The sequence below is a fragment of the Wyeomyia smithii genome, chromosome 3 (genome assembly GCF_029784165.1).
Source record: "Wyeomyia smithii strain HCP4-BCI-WySm-NY-G18 chromosome 3, ASM2978416v1, whole genome shotgun sequence".
Lineage (NCBI taxonomy): Eukaryota > Metazoa > Arthropoda > Insecta > Diptera > Culicidae > Wyeomyia > Wyeomyia smithii.
In genome coordinates this window covers 275,396,979-275,418,166 of record NC_073696.1, presented here as the reverse complement: position 1 = coordinate 275,418,166, position 21,188 = coordinate 275,396,979, and the positions used below count along the sequence as shown (strand labels likewise).

Genomic DNA, 21,188 nt, shown 5'->3' with positions numbered 1-21,188 from the left:
AGAACTTGACAATATAGTCATTCAGCAACTCATTTATTATCGTTCTTATAAAAGGAATTAGAATAGATTTAATAATCGCAAATAGGTTCCCGTCGTAGAGGAGATTGCTACATAAATAATCCCCGACCGACCCTTCGTGCGGGTGCTAGATTAGAAGCAGGTATAGAATTTCTAGATCCGTGCGAGGCCACTAATCGTAAGCGGTCTATTTTCTGTTCTGTTTTCTTAGTCTGTTAGGTTTAGCCAGCGTCAATGACTATGCGAATTATGGACGAGTAATGCTCAAAGAAAAGGGCGATAAGTCCTATTATCAGCCGGCGCGTCTGCGTACGCATTATCATCTTATGTAGGGAAATAGGGAATGCAAATCCGGCGCTTTGTAAAACATTGTAACTATCTGAATGAATGTTGTCGTAGGCGCGTGTAAAGAAAGCCGATAACGTTCGAAACCTTTTTCCCGTTCAGGTACCGGATTAGGGGAAGGCAAATTTGACCTGACTAGGCGAATGGAAATTCTGTCGCGTTCTTATTTGTTCCCTTACGAAGATTCGGAGAATCTTCTCTCTCATTTTCTCTTCCATACGTAGGCATAGTTCATAAGATTCGAATTTGTAAATTTTGTATATAAACCCGATTTGCTACCAAATAAATTAATACCACTAGCAAATACGAACTCGCACAGATCTTTCTAAATCCGAACGCTAGATTTCAGAGGTTGTCCCTTGTGTGTTTAAGCCTTTCGAATGCGAAAAGGACCTTTGCACACCGGTTAAGATAACCCGAGGAATCTAACCCTTTTAATAGAAAGACGTTCACTATTCTTAACTCCTGAAGTCGACATTTGGCGTCACTCCAGAGAGGAGCTAGTTGGTATCGGTCCTTTCTTTCAACCTTGCGACGATTCTTTCTACGGCGATCAACCTTGGAAGTCATCAGGACGATCAACCCTACGAAGCCACAGAAAAAATCATCAGAAAGCCGCTACCGCCCTCATTACTCAACGATGAGTTATTTTGTTAACAATCCTAACGGTAGTTGCCGCTTGTGCAAGGAGAAAGATTCTAAGGAAAACATGGTCGCATGTGATGAGTGCGATCGCAGATTTCATTTAAACTGTGGACACCTTAGAAGGCTACCATTACCTGAGGAACGATGGATTTGTGTTAAATGCACAAACATCGAAATGGGTCTTGCAATAATGCAATGTTTAAAGACCAGCGATACGATATCGCAAAGATTTAAAGACCATGGAGAAACTATGGCAAGAAAGATGTATTCAGTTTATCAAACGAAGACTGAATCATCACAGATTCGCTTTAGTGAAGAAGCAAATCATGTTCCAGGAGAGAACAGGCTAGCAGATCCAGAATGTTTGGATCAACTCACCCGGTACGAGGATGAGTTGGAATATAAAAACCTGCTCAATGACATCCGTAAGACTTCGAATCTAACGGGTTGCTCCAATGCACTAGACAAATTTGTGTCTAGTATAAAGGCCATGAATGAAATTCGCCTATTAAATAATCCTCAGCTGATGGAGGATATTATTGGAAAGTTTTCTTTCGGCATACAAATCTGTTGGACTAAGGAAAAGTCTCAAGTCAAAGACTTAGATGAATTGAACGACTGGCTGAAACCACATGTTGAAGCGCATGCAATGAGGCGGAGATCAAGACAACCGCCAGGAATTCCTATGTGCGCCAGAAAAAGCGCACAAGATGAACAGTCACTCAAAGACAAGGATACAACATCTGTTGTAATTTTCGGGAATCGCCAAAGAGTTGATCACCACGAATCTAATCCAAAGCCTTTAAAAGGAAATGAAGAAACATTCAAAGCAGTTAAAAGAATAAACATTTCTGAAGAATCAATAGAACCGCGAAAGGTTCTTGTTAATTCCCCAAAGATTGTGGAAAAGAAACCTGCACGAGCTAATGCCACTAAAGTATGTCCAGTAAAACAAGGCTATCAAGATTGCCAAAAATCAGAGATAAGCTCTCAAAAAGGGAAGCTCAAAAGTAAAAAGAAAGACCCTAAAATTCATCAAGTAAATGAACATAAGGGCATAAAACTCTCATCGAATAATAATAAATTGTTGAGATGTCCTTCGGTTTTAAAACGAAGACCTGGTAACATTATTAAACCGAGAGTATCACCTGCAGATGCCATCAATTCCAAAAACGGAAGATATGCTCCAGGATCACCATGGAAAATTAGGCGCAACAAACCGATAGTAAGCTACAACTACGCTGAAAACAACTTAGACACTATAAAGCAGTGTGTGGCCAGAAATGATGCTTTGAATAACTACGTTACTCGGAAGCAACGATCAGTGGAATTGATAAAAGATCATTTGATATTGAATTTTCGTCGAAATTTTACAATTGTCATGAAGGACAATGTATTCTTTGATGCAGCAATGAAATTTTGGAGCTGCAATGGTTTTAAATGTCCTGAGGAATTTTCCTACGCAGAGAATGCAATTGTTAAACATCATAATGCGGATATAAAACTCGAGAATCATCTTTTGAGCGCGGCTGTCAAGAGCCTCTATGAAAATGGGTTCAATAGTAAAAGCAAATTCCTATCGAATAATATTGAAATGCTAGGATGTATCTCAAGCCCAAAATATTCGTCGGAAATTGCAGAATCACCTAACGACAAGGTGAAACAATTTGGAAAGTTTCCAGACATGCTTTGGAACACGATACGACGAATTGGCCAAAAGGATGAACATATTGGAATATTCAGCTGCAATAGAATATCAACAAGGAAAAAAATGATGCTAGAATCCACTAAATTTAAAACATGTTCAACGCAGGATGAAGATGTTAGCAAGAACGTCATATCGCTAATAAATGTTAAAGTTGATGGAATTCAGGAAGACATCGAAGAAAGGCGCTGGATACAATGCAATGCAAGTTCAGTCGATGAAACTACGAAGAAGGTTATTGAAAAACTTACATGGCATAATAAATCGAGGATTCTCAAACTTGTTAAAACTCGTTGGAAAAAGGTTCAAGAGTTAACTTTTTTGAATCGAAGACGTATAAATTTGAAATCTTCGGCAAAAGAACGAAGTGAATGGAATAAATTGGTGGAACCGTTAAAGGTCAACGGTTGCTAATTTGAATGCTAAAGGAATACTTATGCAACCTTCCGTAAAGGTTGCAAATTTGGATGTTTTGAAGGAAAATAAAGAACAAACCCTAATACATCAAAAATTCATCAAGCTGTCAACAAACTTTGCAAGTGTTTCGTTTTTAAATTGGAGAAACGATGAGACATCAATAAAAGTTAAAATCTTCAACATAGAAGTTATAGAAAAAATTATTGAGCGAAAAAAATGATTCTATCGCCGTAGTACATTAAGAAGAATTGAAAGCGACAACAAAAAGCTTCTCATCTGCGGAGAATTTGAAGTAAAATTGTCAGAAGTAACCGAAGTCTGCCTGTGAATTAAAGGCAGTGAAATTATAAGAAGATATCCACAAATATAAAAAGTGCTAGTGATTACACGTTGAAAGGTTGAACTGTATGAAGTTAAGCCAATACCTTCGATGATTATAAAACTAAAGTATTCTATAGATAAACTCGACCCATCGGAATTGCAACAACACGCTTTGAAGACAGTAAACGCTATTGAGGCCGAAATACGATTGAACGTTATTAGAACAGTATTTTGGTCAGCCTCTTAAACAGTTCTTCCGTGGGTAAAAATCTAAGAAGAAGAAGAAAGATATATTCGTAAGCTCAATCAACAGGAATTGCTACGAAACTTCCAACTTTAAATTATCTTCCGCACTTCATCGTTTTCAACAAAACAAGTTGCCACCGAAGCCAAGATAAGTTTTCGACGCAGCTGCAAAAGTAAATGGAGTATTTTTTGAACTCAATGTTGCTGCCCGGTCCAGATCAACTGACTTCATTATTTGGGACTCTTCTATGAATTCGAGAAGGAAAAATACCTGTATGTGGAGATGTTCCATCAAGTGAAAATACGCCGTGAAGACAAATGCGCAACGTTTCTTATGGCGCGACTGCAACAGTAGTAAAAAACCGGATATTTACGTCATGCAAGTCATGACTTTTGGCTCGACTTGTTCACCGTACTGCGCGCAAGCTGTAAAAAACCATAACGCAGAGAGATACTTGGAACAGTTTCCTGAAGCCATAAATGCAATAATAAAACAACATTACGTTGACGATTACGTTGATAGTTTTTGGGATCCAAAAAAGGCAAAGGAGCTTGTACAAAAGGTAACCGAAATTCATCAGTAAGGAGGCTTCCATATTAGAAACTTCTCTTCGAATAATACTGAATTGCTGAGAAGTATACCTGTAACAAGACGGTTATGCGCTGATATAAAACCGTTCCAAGATAAGAAATCTCAAATTGAGAAGGTATTAGGTGTGTATTGGAACACCAGTAGAGACATGCTAAGTTACCGATTTAATCATAATGATAAAGGAGCAGGAATCTTCAATATTGACGAAATACCTACGAAGAAACAAGTATTATCCTTGCTTATGAGTATTTACGATCCACTGGGTCTAATTTCTCATTTAGTTTGCATGGTAAGATACTAATGCAGGAACTACACACATATTCCAAACAATGGGATATACTTGTTCCGGATGAGCTGTATGATCAATGGCTGAACTTCTTACGTAAACTCAAACGAGCGGAAGGCTTATCGATCCCGAGATGCATTCTAACAGAGCACGCTCCGATAGAGTTACATGTTTTCGTTGACACCTCTGAAAAGGCACTTGCAGCTTGTGTATATGCTAGAACTGAAACAAGCTTTGGAATCAATACGCAGTTAATAACAGCTAAAACAAGAGTTGTGTCAATTGAACCACTATCTATTCCACGTCTGGAACTCCATGAGGCAGTCATGGGGACAAGGCTATTAGACGTCGTTCAAAAAGAGATACGTCTGGACATAAAAACTGCAACATTATGGACAGATTCGAAGACAGTGCTAGCATGGGTAACAAATACGAAAAGAAAATATCCATCATACATTAACATCCGAGTCGGCGAAATATTGGATACCACTGCCAAAGATCAATGGCGTTGGGTATAGTCTGAAAACAATACGGCAGATGAGGCTACTATAGAAGGAAAAATACCTGTATGTGGAGATGTTCCATCAAGTGAAAATACGCCGTGAAGACAAATGCGCAACGTTTCTTATGGCGCGACTGCAACAGTAGTAAAAAACCGGATATTTACGTCATGCAAGTCATGACTTTTGGCTCGACTTGTTCACCGTACTGCGCGCAAGCTGTAAAAAACCATAACGCAGAGAGATACTTGGAACAGTTTCCTGAAGCCATAAATGCAATAATAAAACAACATTACGTTGACGATTACGTTGATAGTTTTTGGGATCCAAAAAAGGCAAAGGAGCTTGTACAAAAGGTAACCGAAATTCATCAGTAAGGAGGCTTCCATATTAGAAACTTCTCTTCGAATAATACTGAATTGCTGAGAAGTATACCTGTAACAAGACGGTTATGCGCTGATATAAAACCGTTCCAAGATAAGAAATCTCAAATTGAGAAGGTATTAGGTGTGTATTGGAACACCAGTAGAGACATGCTAAGTTACCGATTTAATCATAATGATAAAGGAGCAGGAATCTTCAATATTGACGAAATACCTACGAAGAAACAAGTATTATCCTTGCTTATGAGTATTTACGATCCACTGGGTCTAATTTCTCATTTAGTTTGCATGGTAAGATACTAATGCAGGAACTACACACATATTCCAAACAATGGGATATACTTGTTCCGGATGAGCTGTATGATCAATGGCTGAACTTCTTACGTAAACTCAAACGAGCGGAAGGCTTATCGATCCCGAGATGCATTCTAACAGAGCACGCTCCGATAGAGTTACATGTTTTCGTTGACACCTCTGAAAAGGCACTTGCAGCTTGTGTATATGCTAGAACTGAAACAAGCTTTGGAATCAATACGCAGTTAATAACAGCTAAAACAAGAGTTGTGTCAATTGAACCACTATCTATTCCACGTCTGGAACTCCATGAGGCAGTCATGGGGACAAGGCTATTAGACGTCGTTCAAAAAGAGATACGTCTGGACATAAAAACTGCAACATTATGGACAGATTCGAAGACAGTGCTAGCATGGGTAACAAATACGAAAAGAAAATATCCATCATACATTAACATCCGAGTCGGCGAAATATTGGATACCACTGCCAAAGATCAATGGCGTTGGGTATAGTCTGAAAACAATACGGCAGATGAGGCTACTATAGAAGGAAAAATACCTGTATGTGGAGATGTTCCATCAAGTGAAAATACGCCGTGAAGACAAATGCGCAACGTTTCTTATGGCGCGACTGCAACAGTAGTAAAAAACCGGATATTTACGTCATGCAAGTCATGACTTTTGGCTCGACTTGTTCACCGTACTGCGCGCAAGCTGTAAAAAACCATAACGCAGAGAGATACTTGGAACAGTTTCCTGAAGCCATAAATGCAATAATAAAACAACATTACGTTGACGATTACGTTGATAGTTTTTGGGATCCAAAAAAGGCAAAGGAGCTTGTACAAAAGGTAACCGAAATTCATCAGTAAGGAGGCTTCCATATTAGAAACTTCTCTTCGAATAATACTGAATTGCTGAGAAGTATACCTGTAACAAGACGGTTATGCGCTGATATAAAACCGTTCCAAGATAAGAAATCTCAAATTGAGAAGGTATTAGGTGTGTATTGGAACACCAGTAGAGACATGCTAAGTTACCGATTTAATCATAATGATAAAGGAGCAGGAATCTTCAATATTGACGAAATACCTACGAAGAAACAAGTATTATCCTTGCTTATGAGTATTTACGATCCACTGGGTCTAATTTCTCATTTAGTTTGCATGGTAAGATACTAATGCAGGAACTACACACATATTCCAAACAATGGGATATACTTGTTCCGGATGAGCTGTATGATCAATGGCTGAACTTCTTACGTAAACTCAAACGAGCGGAAGGCTTATCGATCCCGAGATGCATTCTAACAGAGCACGCTCCGATAGAGTTACATGTTTTCGTTGACACCTCTGAAAAGGCACTTGCAGCTTGTGTATATGCTAGAACTGAAACAAGCTTTGGAATCAATACGCAGTTAATAACAGCTAAAACAAGAGTTGTGTCAATTGAACCACTATCTATTCCACGTCTGGAACTCCATGAGGCAGTCATGGGGACAAGGCTATTAGACGTCGTTCAAAAAGAGATACGTCTGGACATAAAAACTGCAACATTATGGACAGATTCGAAGACAGTGCTAGCATGGGTAACAAATACGAAAAGAAAATATCCATCATACATTAACATCCGAGTCGGCGAAATATTGGATACCACTGCCAAAGATCAATGGCGTTGGGTATAGTCTGAAAACAATACGGCAGATGAGGCTACTATAGAAGGAAAAATACCTGTATGTGGAGATGTTCCATCAAGTGAAAATACGCCGTGAAGACAAATGCGCAACGTTTCTTATGGCGCGACTGCAACAGTAGTAAAAAACCGGATATTTACGTCATGCAAGTCATGACTTTTGGCTCGACTTGTTCACCGTACTGCGCGCAAGCTGTAAAAAACCATAACGCAGAGAGATACTTGGAACAGTTTCCTGAAGCCATAAATGCAATAATAAAACAACATTACGTTGACGATTACGTTGATAGTTTTTGGGATCCAAAAAAGGCAAAGGAGCTTGTACAAAAGGTAACCGAAATTCATCAGTAAGGAGGCTTCCATATTAGAAACTTCTCTTCGAATAATACTGAATTGCTGAGAAGTATACCTGTAACAAGACGGTTATGCGCTGATATAAAACCGTTCCAAGATAAGAAATCTCAAATTGAGAAGGTATTAGGTGTGTATTGGAACACCAGTAGAGACATGCTAAGTTACCGATTTAATCATAATGATAAAGGAGCAGGAATCTTCAATATTGACGAAATACCTACGAAGAAACAAGTATTATCCTTGCTTATGAGTATTTACGATCCACTGGGTCTAATTTCTCATTTAGTTTGCATGGTAAGATACTAATGCAGGAACTACACACATATTCCAAACAATGGGATATACTTGTTCCGGATGAGCTGTATGATCAATGGCTGAACTTCTTACGTAAACTCAAACGAGCGGAAGGCTTATCGATCCCGAGATGCATTCTAACAGAGCACGCTCCGATAGAGTTACATGTTTTCGTTGACACCTCTGAAAAGGCACTTGCAGCTTGTGTATATGCTAGAACTGAAACAAGCTTTGGAATCAATACGCAGTTAATAACAGCTAAAACAAGAGTTGTGTCAATTGAACCACTATCTATTCCACGTCTGGAACTCCATGAGGCAGTCATGGGGACAAGGCTATTAGACGTCGTTCAAAAAGAGATACGTCTGGACATAAAAACTGCAACATTATGGACAGATTCGAAGACAGTGCTAGCATGGGTAACAAATACGAAAAGAAAATATCCATCATACATTAACATCCGAGTCGGCGAAATATTGGATACCACTGCCAAAGATCAATGGCGTTGGGTATAGTCTGAAAACAATACGGCAGATGAGGCTACTATAGAAGGAAAAATACCTGTATGTGGAGATGTTCCATCAAGTGAAAATACGCCGTGAAGACAAATGCGCAACGTTTCTTATGGCGCGACTGCAACAGTAGTAAAAAACCGGATATTTACGTCATGCAAGTCATGACTTTTGGCTCGACTTGTTCACCGTACTGCGCGCAAGCTGTAAAAAACCATAACGCAGAGAGATACTTGGAACAGTTTCCTGAAGCCATAAATGCAATAATAAAACAACATTACGTTGACGATTACGTTGATAGTTTTTGGGATCCAAAAAAGGCAAAGGAGCTTGTACAAAAGGTAACCGAAATTCATCAGTAAGGAGGCTTCCATATTAGAAACTTCTCTTCGAATAATACTGAATTGCTGAGAAGTATACCTGTAACAAGACGGTTATGCGCTGATATAAAACCGTTCCAAGATAAGAAATCTCAAATTGAGAAGGTATTAGGTGTGTATTGGAACACCAGTAGAGACATGCTAAGTTACCGATTTAATCATAATGATAAAGGAGCAGGAATCTTCAATATTGACGAAATACCTACGAAGAAACAAGTATTATCCTTGCTTATGAGTATTTACGATCCACTGGGTCTAATTTCTCATTTAGTTTGCATGGTAAGATACTAATGCAGGAACTACACACATATTCCAAACAATGGGATATACTTGTTCCGGATGAGCTGTATGATCAATGGCTGAACTTCTTACGTAAACTCAAACGAGCGGAAGGCTTATCGATCCCGAGATGCATTCTAACAGAGCACGCTCCGATAGAGTTACATGTTTTCGTTGACACCTCTGAAAAGGCACTTGCAGCTTGTGTATATGCTAGAACTGAAACAAGCTTTGGAATCAATACGCAGTTAATAACAGCTAAAACAAGAGTTGTGTCAATTGAACCACTATCTATTCCACGTCTGGAACTCCATGAGGCAGTCATGGGGACAAGGCTATTAGACGTCGTTCAAAAAGAGATACGTCTGGACATAAAAACTGCAACATTATGGACAGATTCGAAGACAGTGCTAGCATGGGTAACAAATACGAAAAGAAAATATCCATCATACATTAACATCCGAGTCGGCGAAATATTGGATACCACTGCCAAAGATCAATGGCGTTGGGTATAGTCTGAAAACAATACGGCAGATGAGGCTACTATAGAATATGTCGGAGAAATTAAATGGTATAATGAGCCAAAACACTTCGAATTACGGTTCGACGGTTGAACGTTACCCGGTAATCAACCTGTTACAGAAATAGAAGAAACCTTATCCAACGGCGAGTGTGACCTCGTAAATAAAAACGATTTCTCCGATTGGCGGAGACTACACTACCAAATTTATCATCAGATTATGGCAGAAGAGAATAAATTGCAAAGCCGCTCATCTGAGGTACGTCGAAATACATTGTACAGGAAGGATCCTTCCCAATTAAGTTGAAAACGTTTTGGGCGAATACGGCGTGAAGCGGTCCACATAGAAATGTCAGAAAAAACTGTCCAGAAGATACAACCATTTGTCTCGATTGTGATGCCTACGATACTGCCACTGAAAATAGTGATAGCAGCAATGTATATCTACGTTATATGCAGTTATATGGCTAATCGTGAATTAAGGAAGCCGCCAGAAGACGCTACACGGCTGCGAACCACACCACAGAAGATACAGTGTAGCTGTAATTAGTAATGTATTTGAACCGTAAATGTAATATGTTTACTTTGAGAAGATGTTTAATTTTGAAATAATGCGTAATAGTTTTTTGATAAATCTTAGTAGATTTATGGGGCCCAGAATGTAGCAAACGCATTATTTAGAACTTGACAATATAGTCATTCAGCAACTCATTTATTATCGTTCTTATAAAAGGAATTAGAATAGATTTAATAATCGCAAATAGGTTCCCGTCGTAGAGGAGATTGCTACATAAATAATCCCCGACCGACCCTTCGTGCGGGTGCTAGATTAGAAGCAGGTATAGAATTTCTAGATCCGTGCGAGGCCACTAATCGTAAGCGGTCTATTTTCTGTTCTGTTTTCTTAGTCTGTTAGGTTTAGCCAGCGTCAATGACTATGCGAATTATGGACGAGTAATGCTCAAAGAAAAGGGCGATAAGTCCTATTATCAGCCGGCGCGTCTGCGTACGCATTATCATCTTATGTAGGGAAATAGGGAATGCAAATCCGGCGCTTTGTAAAACATTGTAACTATCTGAATGAATGTTGTCGTAGGCGCGTGTAAAGAAAGCCGATAACGTTCGAAACCTTTTTCCCGTTCAGGTACCGGATTAGGGGAAGGCAAATTTGACCTGACTAGGCGAATGGAAATTCTGTCGCGTTCTTATTTGTTCCCTTACGAAGATTCGGAGAATCTTCTCTCTCATTTTCTCTTCCATACGTAGGCATAGTTCATAAGATTCGAATTTGTAAATTTTGTATATAAACCCGATTTGCTACCAAATAAATTAATACCACTAGCAAATACGAACTCGCACAGATCTTTCTAAATCCGAACGCTAGATTTCAGAGGTTGTCCCTTGTGTGTTTAAGCCTTTCGAATGCGAAAAGGACCTTTGCACACCGGTTAAGATAACCCGAGGAATCTAACCCTTTTAATAGAAAGACGTTCACTATTCTTAACTCCTGAAGTCGACACAGCCACTGTTCTTTTTTGTCCTCTTATCGGTAATTGTGACATGATCCGAAGACAACCACGTATGTGATCTATTAAAGGAAACGTATTTTAGGTTTGCTTCACGTTGTCACGTTTAAAACTCTAGTTCTAAAAAAATGCAATATAAAATCATATCCTACCGTCTTCTACGGTTGTGAACCTTGTTGGTGCAAGTGCCAAACCCTGGGATAGGACATCCTCTAATTTAAGGCCTTCAGGTCGTTCATAAAACTGCTTAATCTGAAATTTTGATCGTAAAATTTCATTGAGATGGGTGTTCATTGTAAGCATTATATGTGTTGTTAATAACTTAAAAATGATTGTAGAAAATAAAATTAAACAAAAAATAAAAATTTGAAAAGTTTTAAGTTTAGTTACTTTGAAAATTTGGTTCGTTCGAAGATTTTAAAACCCATTAAACTCAGTCAACGTTGAATTTGCAAACTAAGCAAACTAAGTTTATTTCTTATGTATATTTATATTATTTATTTTGATGACGGATTTAGAATTTGTTATTTTAGTCAGTATTCGCAAAATCAGTTGATAAAACTCAGTTCATTCAACTATGAAATAAACAATAATACAATAACGGGAAACATATACACAGTTGAAAGTACAATGCGATTTTTCACAATTGGATTGTTGAGGAATTTATGTTTTGTGATTTTTATATATCAGCAGAAAGAGGATAATTTTTCTAGCAAAACGTGATTTAAAAAAAAAATATAACGTTGTCCTTCGATTTTCAAACATTTTCGGCTGAAAATGTCTTCCTGCGTCATTAAGCAATACAATTTCAAATGGCAGTCACTTGTTTTTAAGGATCAACGTCACAACCCAAAAGCGTTTTTGATATTTTTCGCTACTAATACAGACAAATGTGTTTTCTTCCTCGCCTGTGTATAACTCATTACTATCTTGCCGTTATATGTAAACGATGTAAACATTGTAAATATTGAAAAGCGATAATTTCGCAGCTGCAATAAAAAACGAAATCTGCGAATAAAAGTGATCCTTTTGTCTTGTCTTGAATAATGTTATATAGGTACATCTCAAGCGTTTTTTATTCATAAAAAAAAGAAGAAACCCTTCAACTGCTGCCATTCAGTAAACTACCGAAAAAGATTGAATTCAAGTAAGTAGAGACACTTCTTCCGGAAACGGTGCGAATCTAGTGTTGTGTATGAGAACCGGATGAAATCACTATCAGTGGTGTAGTGATGGTGGGTCTGTCTGTCTGTATGATGTTTGTAGTTGAAACTGCATATGCAAGTTTATACTATGTTTGCAGGCATCAACCGAAAAGCATTTCCCGGTACCGTTTGGACTATTTAAGCAATAAAACGATTTTAAGCAGCTGGCACTCATGGCACTTTCTCATATCGACAAACGATCATCGGATACCACCCATCCATCAAAAACATTGATTTGGGCCTCGATCGACACGCATCACATTTGAGCAATGGACAGAGAGCAGGAATTATTTGCCATGAATATACGGAACACATTTCGCCCGATCGCAATGAGGCGCCGGATATAGGCACGGGCAGGTTGAAACTTTTTGGGTTTATGGACATGGGTTTCAGAAGCATAGTTGTTACAAATGACTCTGTTTAAGTGAAGTGTATACAAATTAAGAAAGAAAATTTAATTAACGATAGAATATTAACGAATAAAAATTTATATTTATTTAATAGAGATTGTTTTTGAAGAGTTAGGAATAATAATGTTATATTATTATTATAGATGAAAGAAGCAACATCTAAGATGAATAATTTAAAAACAAAAAAAAGTAAGAGCAATTTGTGTAATACATTACCAACAATCCGTCGTATGACTGCAAGTGCGGAAATACTTCGAGGATTTCTGTGCCGGATTTCTTCTCTTTTAACAACAATTTGTAAAGTGGAAAACAGAGTTCCATTTCTTTGCAGATTTGGTCAGCTTCAGAAGCTGATGCATCCAGCACTTTGAGAAGCTGTGCTCGCCCTACGAGCTCAGTTGAAACACATTCAATGTGTGATATCTGACCTCGGTTGTACTTATGATGTTCTGCTGGTAGTTGGCGAATTATATTTCGAATTCGGTTACAAATTAATCCGGTGTGCGGTCCTTTTTCTTTGCCCCCATTACGCCAGAAAAAGCAAGACTAAAAATAAGTAACAGTGCGATTCAATAAGATGCATGATATAATATCTTATCAATATATGTACTTTACCTCATCAGGTGCAGCAGCAGTTACTCGAGTGTTCATTAACTGTGGAAACAGTTTCACTATTTCTAAACTAGTTTATGCTGTTGATTCGTAGAACGATACCTAAAATTACAGCATTATGGAATAGAAAGCAGGTTTTCGAATGAAACCCATGGGATTTGACTTACTTTCGATTTTCTTCTATATCTCTTTCCATCTGTTTACAAGCAACTCTTGTAATAAAACTTAAACCATTTTTGTCTGGTACGATACCTTTGTCCAAGATAGGAAACAATATTTTTAGACTGAATTTGGGATCTTGTTCGAACGTTGCGCGATAATTCTGTAATAGTGTGAACATTCTGTTATATATACCATTTCACAAGGAATACAGTTGATTAGCTGATATTTATGTTGCTATGGATAAACAGTGTGCATTGCTTCATGTCAAAACATTGTTCAAAAAGTTGGTCTGCTCTGAACGTCTCGTGAAATAGTCTAAATGGAATTTTCTTGTAGTAACTATTTGTTATTCATTACAAATAATAGAAAAAGTAAATAAGTTAGTAAAGTTATGGTGTGATTTTGTGTTTGTGTTTCTGTGTACTTTCTATTTAATTTATTTATTATAATTAGCTAAGTTATGATTACCAGGTTGTTTTGTACATTATCGTTGCATGCTTTTTCGGTCAGATTGTTTTGAAGATTCGATTTTATAATTTGTAAAATGGTTAGCAAGATCCTTTCTCTAATATTCCCATTTCAATTAGATCGGCATCCGTGAGCAACACTAAATTTTTATCATTTATCTTCTGTGCTGAAAATAAAATTAATTATGAGGAAAAAAATTAACTGTGGAAAAAAGTTGTTGGTAGTGTAAACCTTTTGTAGAGTTTTTGAATTGATAATATGGATTATGGGTATTAATCTACCATTCTAATAATCCACATACTTCAAACTTATATAGCAATATTCCTGGCTATCACCGTATAAGTTCCACAAACTGTACGTTTTTCTGGTGAGTAAACTTTCATAAGGTATACGAATGATTTTGTCGCTAACTTTCAATTTGTAGCTGTTGTATTGGGCGCAATACTCCTCCCATTCAAAACATTGGACCAGACAAACCATTTGATCTTCAGATTTTAATATATGTTTGATTAAACCATATCGTAATTCATCTGATATTTTATATTTAGTAACTAGTCCTGGTCGAAAATGTGTATTATTTATTTTCATGTGAGTTATATGAATTACTGGTGCTGATAAATCTGATAACAAACTTTCATAATTGAGCGAGCTTCTGTCTATGGTGTTCGACGATATCATTTCAACTGAGTCTGTTCTGTAGGAATGTTTTAGTATATTCGAAACTTGTGTCAGGTTTAAACGGTTAGTAATACTATGTGTTTAATTTATGAAGTTATTGCATGTTTTTGCTTGAGACTTGGACTCCTTAAATTTCGCTTCGAACCGTAAACAGCTATGATTCACCACTGGTCCATCTTGACGAATTATGTATGGATAATGGCAAATATGATGAAATTTATTAGTTGGGTGAATGTCTGGCAAACACAATTTGAAAAGCTCATAAAATGTTTTTATTTGGCCTTAAAAAATCTCGTGCATTGCGAGTGTATCGTGTACTAGAACAGCTCTCATGGTAAAGTTTGTATCTCCGCACTTTATCTGAACACCACAGTCAGATCCTAGCTCACTCAAGTCTTTAAATAATGGTTTCATAACCTTACTGAACCCGTATTTCTTCACATTAGCAGATTGAACCGATAGCGTTAAGTAAATGCGGCTAGCGGATGAATTTATAATAGGGTTGAAGTTTTCAATTTTTATACTAAAATTCGTGAGTTTTTTTTCCGACTTCTGAGACCCTAACGGGTTAAGATACTCAACATCATCAAGATGGAGCGAGAGACGAATTGCATCAGGAAACTGTTTCAAAAATGCATGTGTTTTGTAACGCTGGCCATCTTTGAAGCTGCACAGAAAATTTCGATTCTCTGCTTCTTCTGCTATCATCTTTCGAGCTTCCGGATCTTGCATCACAAGTGTTAAAATGTCAATGAGTGGAATGTAATGTGCAACATTTTTAACTATTCGGACCCCTGATTTCTGTTGAGTATTGCAATATTTTACAGGAACAGTTTTTGTTATTTTAGTTTTTCCTAGCACTTCTTGTCTAGGGATGGGTATAGCACATCCTGCGACTCCAGCCAAATATGCTAAGTTATTTTCTGGAGTTGCGACATTAGCAAAAACTCCATTCAATGATGATTTATTAATGAACTTCAACGCGTCGACATCATTGAATGGCACAGATTTAGACTTCAAGAATTCTTTAAACAAATTAAGCAAGTAGCGTTCGTAATCTTGAAGTAAATTAGCGGAAGCGTTCAAAAAAGATTTAATTTTAGTTTCGGGGAGGGAAACATCTTTCCGCAACTCAGTTGCAATTCCACTAATTTTTTCTGCCATCTCTGTCAATGACGGCGCAGTTTCGAAAAACGATGCATTCGTCATACCTAACTCATTATCCACGATCATACCTTCCGGATGGTCGAGTTGGAATGCCTCAACATCATCACGGACGCTCTCTCCAGAAATTGAATTCTGGAGAGGCGGATGCACACTTTCAATGTGCCGTTTCAAGGTTTTAAATAAATGAAAAATCGAACCACACCTCGAGCAACGGAACGGCAGCTCGTTCGCTTTACTCGTGTTCAAATTGTGAACGGACCGGAAGTGACTTTTCAATTCTTGTATGTAACCAGGAATGAGACTCCCACAATTTTCCAGGTGACACGAAAAACCTAAAAATTTTTGCTTCATGGAATAAATAATGGAAACAAGTTTTTATATGTACCTTGCAATTTCTTGAAACTGTCCCCGTCCACTTCCTTAGCGATTTGCTCCATTTTTTATTTAAATCTTTAAAACTTGCGATGAACAAAAAAAAACCGTACAGGTAAACCACTGTTCAAAAAATGGCGCACAAATTCTTTTTTTTATTCTTCTTCGCTTGGTACTCAAAACCGAGTTATATTGATAAATTCAAAATTGAGTTATTCTAGATGTATTCAAAAATGATGTAAAACTTACACAGAATCACAAAATGATGGTATTCATTTTTTGACGTTTCCATACATCGTTTGAAATTGAGTTATAATTAATTCAGTCCAAGTGTTACTTTTGACGAGCGTGCAGGGGGGATCTATCTGTCAAACATCGTGTAACCAACATATTCGGCAACATGGTTTGTTTTGGTTTTTGTTCTTTTTGGTTATGAAATTGATCGATGTGAAATATCATAGAATTGGAACGTTTTTTTTATCAAAACTCGAGAAACCGCGGAAAACTTTTATGAATGTGTTGTGTAGTGATTTTTTCCTCATTATCGTTCATAGTTACAAACGTCACGGACCAACAAACGTCATGGACCAGAGCTGATCTGCGATAACGCACACATATATGAAATTTGACAGCAGTGAATCCCCTCTGAGTTTTGGCAACATTGATGTTGCCAGATTTATTGTTTTTCGTGCGAAATATATGAAGAGTCAAACTGACGTAAGCAGAGTTGTCAAAAGGGTAGGTAACATATTACGAATTTTTCATTATAGCGCCCGCCATTATGGCGCGTAAAAAGCTGGATAGAAGCTGGGAGGGAGAAACGGATACGAAGCTGTGTGAGTGTCAAAATAAACCAGAACGAGCTGTCATTGACTGTCAATTTGAACCAAGGAGAAAAGAAGCATTTTTTTGCGATGAGTATTGTTATAACTGAAAGGCATCGCGTTGCTCGAAAAAATATTCATCGCAAACAGTTTTTGTATTCATTGTCGTTTTACAAAATATTTTGGTTTGTTTTTACGTAAAATAATAAATTTCATAAGCTTTAAGTAGTAACTAGAGATGGTCGGGTACGGGTATTTTTACCCGATACCCGTACCCGACCCGTACCCGACGGGTTCGGGTCGGGTTTCGGGTAACGCCAAAAAATATTTTTCGGGTTCGGGTCGGGTACGGGTAATTTAAAAACCAAGGCTTCGGGTTCGGGTCGGGTACGGGTTTGAAAAATTCTCAACTCGTCGGGTACGGGTCGGGTACGGGTAACTCGATTTCCGTGAATTATGAGAATTTAATTATTAACTTGCCAAGCCTCGGTGTTTTTTTCGGAGGGAGAAACGGATACGAAGCTGTGGGAGTGTCAAATGAACCAGAATGAGCTGTCAATTTGAACCAGTAGAAAAAAAGCATCTTTTTGTAGCAGGTATTGTAATAACTTGAAAGTAATAACTTGAAAGTTTATTTTTACGTGAAATAATAAATTTCATAAACTTTCAGTAATAATCCTGCCAGCGTATTTCGGTTATTAAACTTGAGCTTTCTGGATTCACGGTCAAAGCCGGCTTTCTTTTGAAATTTGAGAAATTGCCTAACCAACTTTTGTTTTATGTAGCGACAGTTTTGTAATTATTACTCGGGTATCAAAAGAAATAAAAAAAATATCTTTTGGTAACAACTTCATCACGGTTGAATGCTGAATAAATCTTTCAAAAAAATTCTATTAAAATTTTTATTAATCTCTCGAAAACAAAATAAAAATTTCAGCAGTTTATATGAATCATACGTATGCGTACAACATAAATAATTGAAATCCCAGATCAATTTTATTATGGGGTAACTAACAGGAAAAATGGAGCCCAAATTCTCCGTACACAGTTACGAATAGATATTTTGCTGCGTGATAAAATGGTCAAATTTTTCTATAACAGACGAGCGGACGTACTCAGTGACAGATGCTACGCTGGATTCTAGGTGAACCAATACCAGAGTGGCCACTCAAAACCCGAAATTAAATTCCCTGTTTTCTCCCGGTTTTTCCCGGTTTGTTCAAATATTTTTCCTGGTTAATTGTACTTTTGAATTCTGTAGTTTTGCATGCAGTTAAGGAATAAAAAAGCGTGACTTTCGATTTACATCTTAAAATGCTCTAAGTCACTTCTTGACGTGTTCAGCCTTATTGAAATCAAGAGATATAGTCGCAAAAAATCGAAAAATGCGACGGTTGTCACCTTTCCGAGAGGAGATGTCTACATTTATCTTATAAACAACGCATATTATACTCATTACCGAGAAATTCTAGGCCAAATTAAGTTTGAAGGAATCGTTTTTACCTCAACCAGATAAAATTCAATATATAAAAGAGTAATATATAAAAGAGTAATATATAAAAGAGTAATATATAAAAGAGTAATATATAAAAGAGTCTTTTCATAACACTTAAAACTCGTTACTTCAGCAGCTCACGCATCTCCTTATCAATATCAATTTCGTGTCCTCCTCCGGCAACCTGTACTGTATCGTACATCAAGCGCTGCGCTACAAGTCTGTCTTTTTCCAAATTCATGACTACGCACTCCTTGTTCACGGAGAAACCTCGCTCCAACGGGGCATTGCCATGCGATAGAATCAGAATCTTCCTAATAAACACAGTAAAGTTAGGAAGTTTCTTGCCTGAAGCAGCGCTCTACAAAAAGTATCAAGGAAGTCAGCAATGCCTTCGTCGAATGCATACTCAATAGTTGTGAGTATTCTTGGCGACATCTATCAGCTACAGTTCCCGCGAGATTATCGTTGTGAACCATTTGCTCTAGGCAAAATTTGAGCCATTTGAATGCTACTTCCGGGGAGCTTACCTTGGTCAAGTTAGCTTCCAAGAGGAGATGAATAAAAACAAAAACTGTTGTATGCACCGTAAGATATGTCAGCCATCTTTTCCGGGTCACAGGACAAGTCTTTTTTGGTTAAGTATTCGAGGAAACTTACTTAAGAAATTTTAGTCTTGTGATCGGTTCTAGCCTAACTCCGGCCATCATCTCGAGAAACCACATCTGATAATCAGTGCATAAAATGTGCGAGGTAACCATGTATTTAAAAAAACAAAAATAAAATAAAAAAATATCCAAAACGGGTCGGGTACGGGTCGGGTATCGGCAATTTCAGGGCATTTTTGTTTCGGGTACGGGTCGGGTACGGGTAGCTGGAAAGTTTTTTTTTCGGGTTCGGGTCGGGTACGGGTATTTTAAACAAACCTGACTTCGGGTTCGGGTCGGGTACGGGTTTGAAAATTCTCGATGAGTCGGGTACGGGTCGGGTACGTAATAACGTAAAACCAATTCCACCCATGGTTTTTTGTTTTCAACGTTAAACTTGTGGTGCCATCAGAGCCGGATTTACGATTGTGGGGGCCCGGGGCCCAGTTTACAGTGGGGGCCCCAGAATAAAACAAACCCGTTTTTTTATCGTACGAGTTAAAAACACTTATTTCTCATTGAAAAGTTACCAAAAATTTGCTAGAATTTTTTCTTACGAGTTTTTTTTTTGCAGAGAACTTATTGATTGAATAATCAACATTCAGCTCCTTCAGAATATTGTACTCTCAACTTAACAATGCTAAGTTTGACAGCCTTTCACTCTTCATAGTCGTACGCAACCTATTTTCAATCAGTTTCATCTTCGATAAAGACCTTTCTCCAGTTGCGTTCGAGATCATTAGGCTCAAATAAATAAATGTATGCAACTGCTCGAAATCCGGAATTTTTTTCTTGATATCTGAAAAATAAAAACCTACCGCAATTCGAAAAAAATGCGATCCGCAAGCAAAAATTTGCACACAATTTGAGAAAGACTGCGCAAATATAAGGCTACGCTGGCAATAATCTACAGAACCTAGGAAAAAAACTAGGGGTAAGCGGGGTAAGACGGCCCCCTAAGCAATCCTGTTTATAGAAAAAAGAGTTGCGGCTGCAATTTCATTTTTTCTTCGCTAAGAGGTTCTTCTATTCAATACCCGCATTTAAAAAATAAGAACTGAAATATTTTGGTTTATTTTCCAGTTTATTTTCAATTTTTAAAAATTCATTGAAAATGTGCAGACCTTTTTCATGCGGGGTAAGCCCGCCCACCAGCGGGGTAAGATCGCCCACCATTTTTTGAGGATAAACAATATTTTTAGGGCCGAAACGGTTGATTTTATCGGTATAGTGTCTCTGACAAAGTTGTGGACGGTATTTTTTTTTCTTTTTAAATAAAATATACACTGTGAAAAATCTGAAAAAAAAAATTCGAAGTTTCAACTTATTTTGTTTTCTGACTATTCAAGTTCAGATCAATGTTTAGGTAACTTTTTTGGTTTTCAAAATAAATAGATTTTTCAGAATTGGGGGTTTTCAAGATATTGAATTCATAATATACCTATCTTTAATCTTAAAACTAAAACTCATTAAACCTGTCTGTATGATTCTTTTGAAGACTTATTATGTATAGAAAAATACTAATAATTATTCTTTCGTTTATTTATATTTTCAATTTTCTATGTTTTTTTTTTTGAAGAACAAAATTATCAACGACTCTATACACCAAACAAACCGTCAAAAAAAAAATTCTTCACAAAAATTTAGCTATTAATATTTCTATTACTCCATGATCCAACAACCATAAAATTTTAGCTTACCTTTTGTAGATTTTACAGGCAAAAACATATTTTTTCAAATAAATTTGAAAAAAAATATATTTTTAATTCTATTTTTATATCTTTTCTTTTAATTTTTTTAGAGTGTGTATTTTTTTTCGGAAAAATCACAGGAGGGTTGT

The 21,188-nt window shown here is 37.2% G+C and overlaps 1 protein-coding gene and 1 long non-coding RNA gene across 2 annotated transcripts; one reads left to right on the top strand and one right to left on the bottom strand.

The window, feature by feature from the left end:
- Positions 1-11,230: 11,230 nt before the first annotated feature.
- On the bottom strand, positions 11,231-14,348 carry LOC129729311 (uncharacterized). Its single transcript, XM_055687819.1, has 6 exons — positions 14,166-14,348; positions 13,703-13,857; positions 13,539-13,637; positions 13,140-13,469; positions 11,461-11,560; positions 11,231-11,370 (listed from the first exon to the last, which is right to left on the bottom strand). The coding sequence occupies exons 3-6, from the start codon at positions 13,572-13,574 to the stop codon at positions 11,231-11,233; spliced, it is 606 nt and encodes a 201-aa protein (XP_055543794.1). The 5' UTR covers positions 13,575-13,637; positions 13,703-13,857; positions 14,166-14,348.
- LOC129729617 (uncharacterized) lies at positions 12,252-13,016 on the top strand. The gene is made up of 2 exons (XR_008728708.1): positions 12,252-12,455; positions 12,612-13,016. It is a non-coding gene; the product is annotated as an uncharacterized LOC129729617 (long non-coding RNA).
- Positions 14,349-21,188: the final 6,840 nt, after the last annotated feature.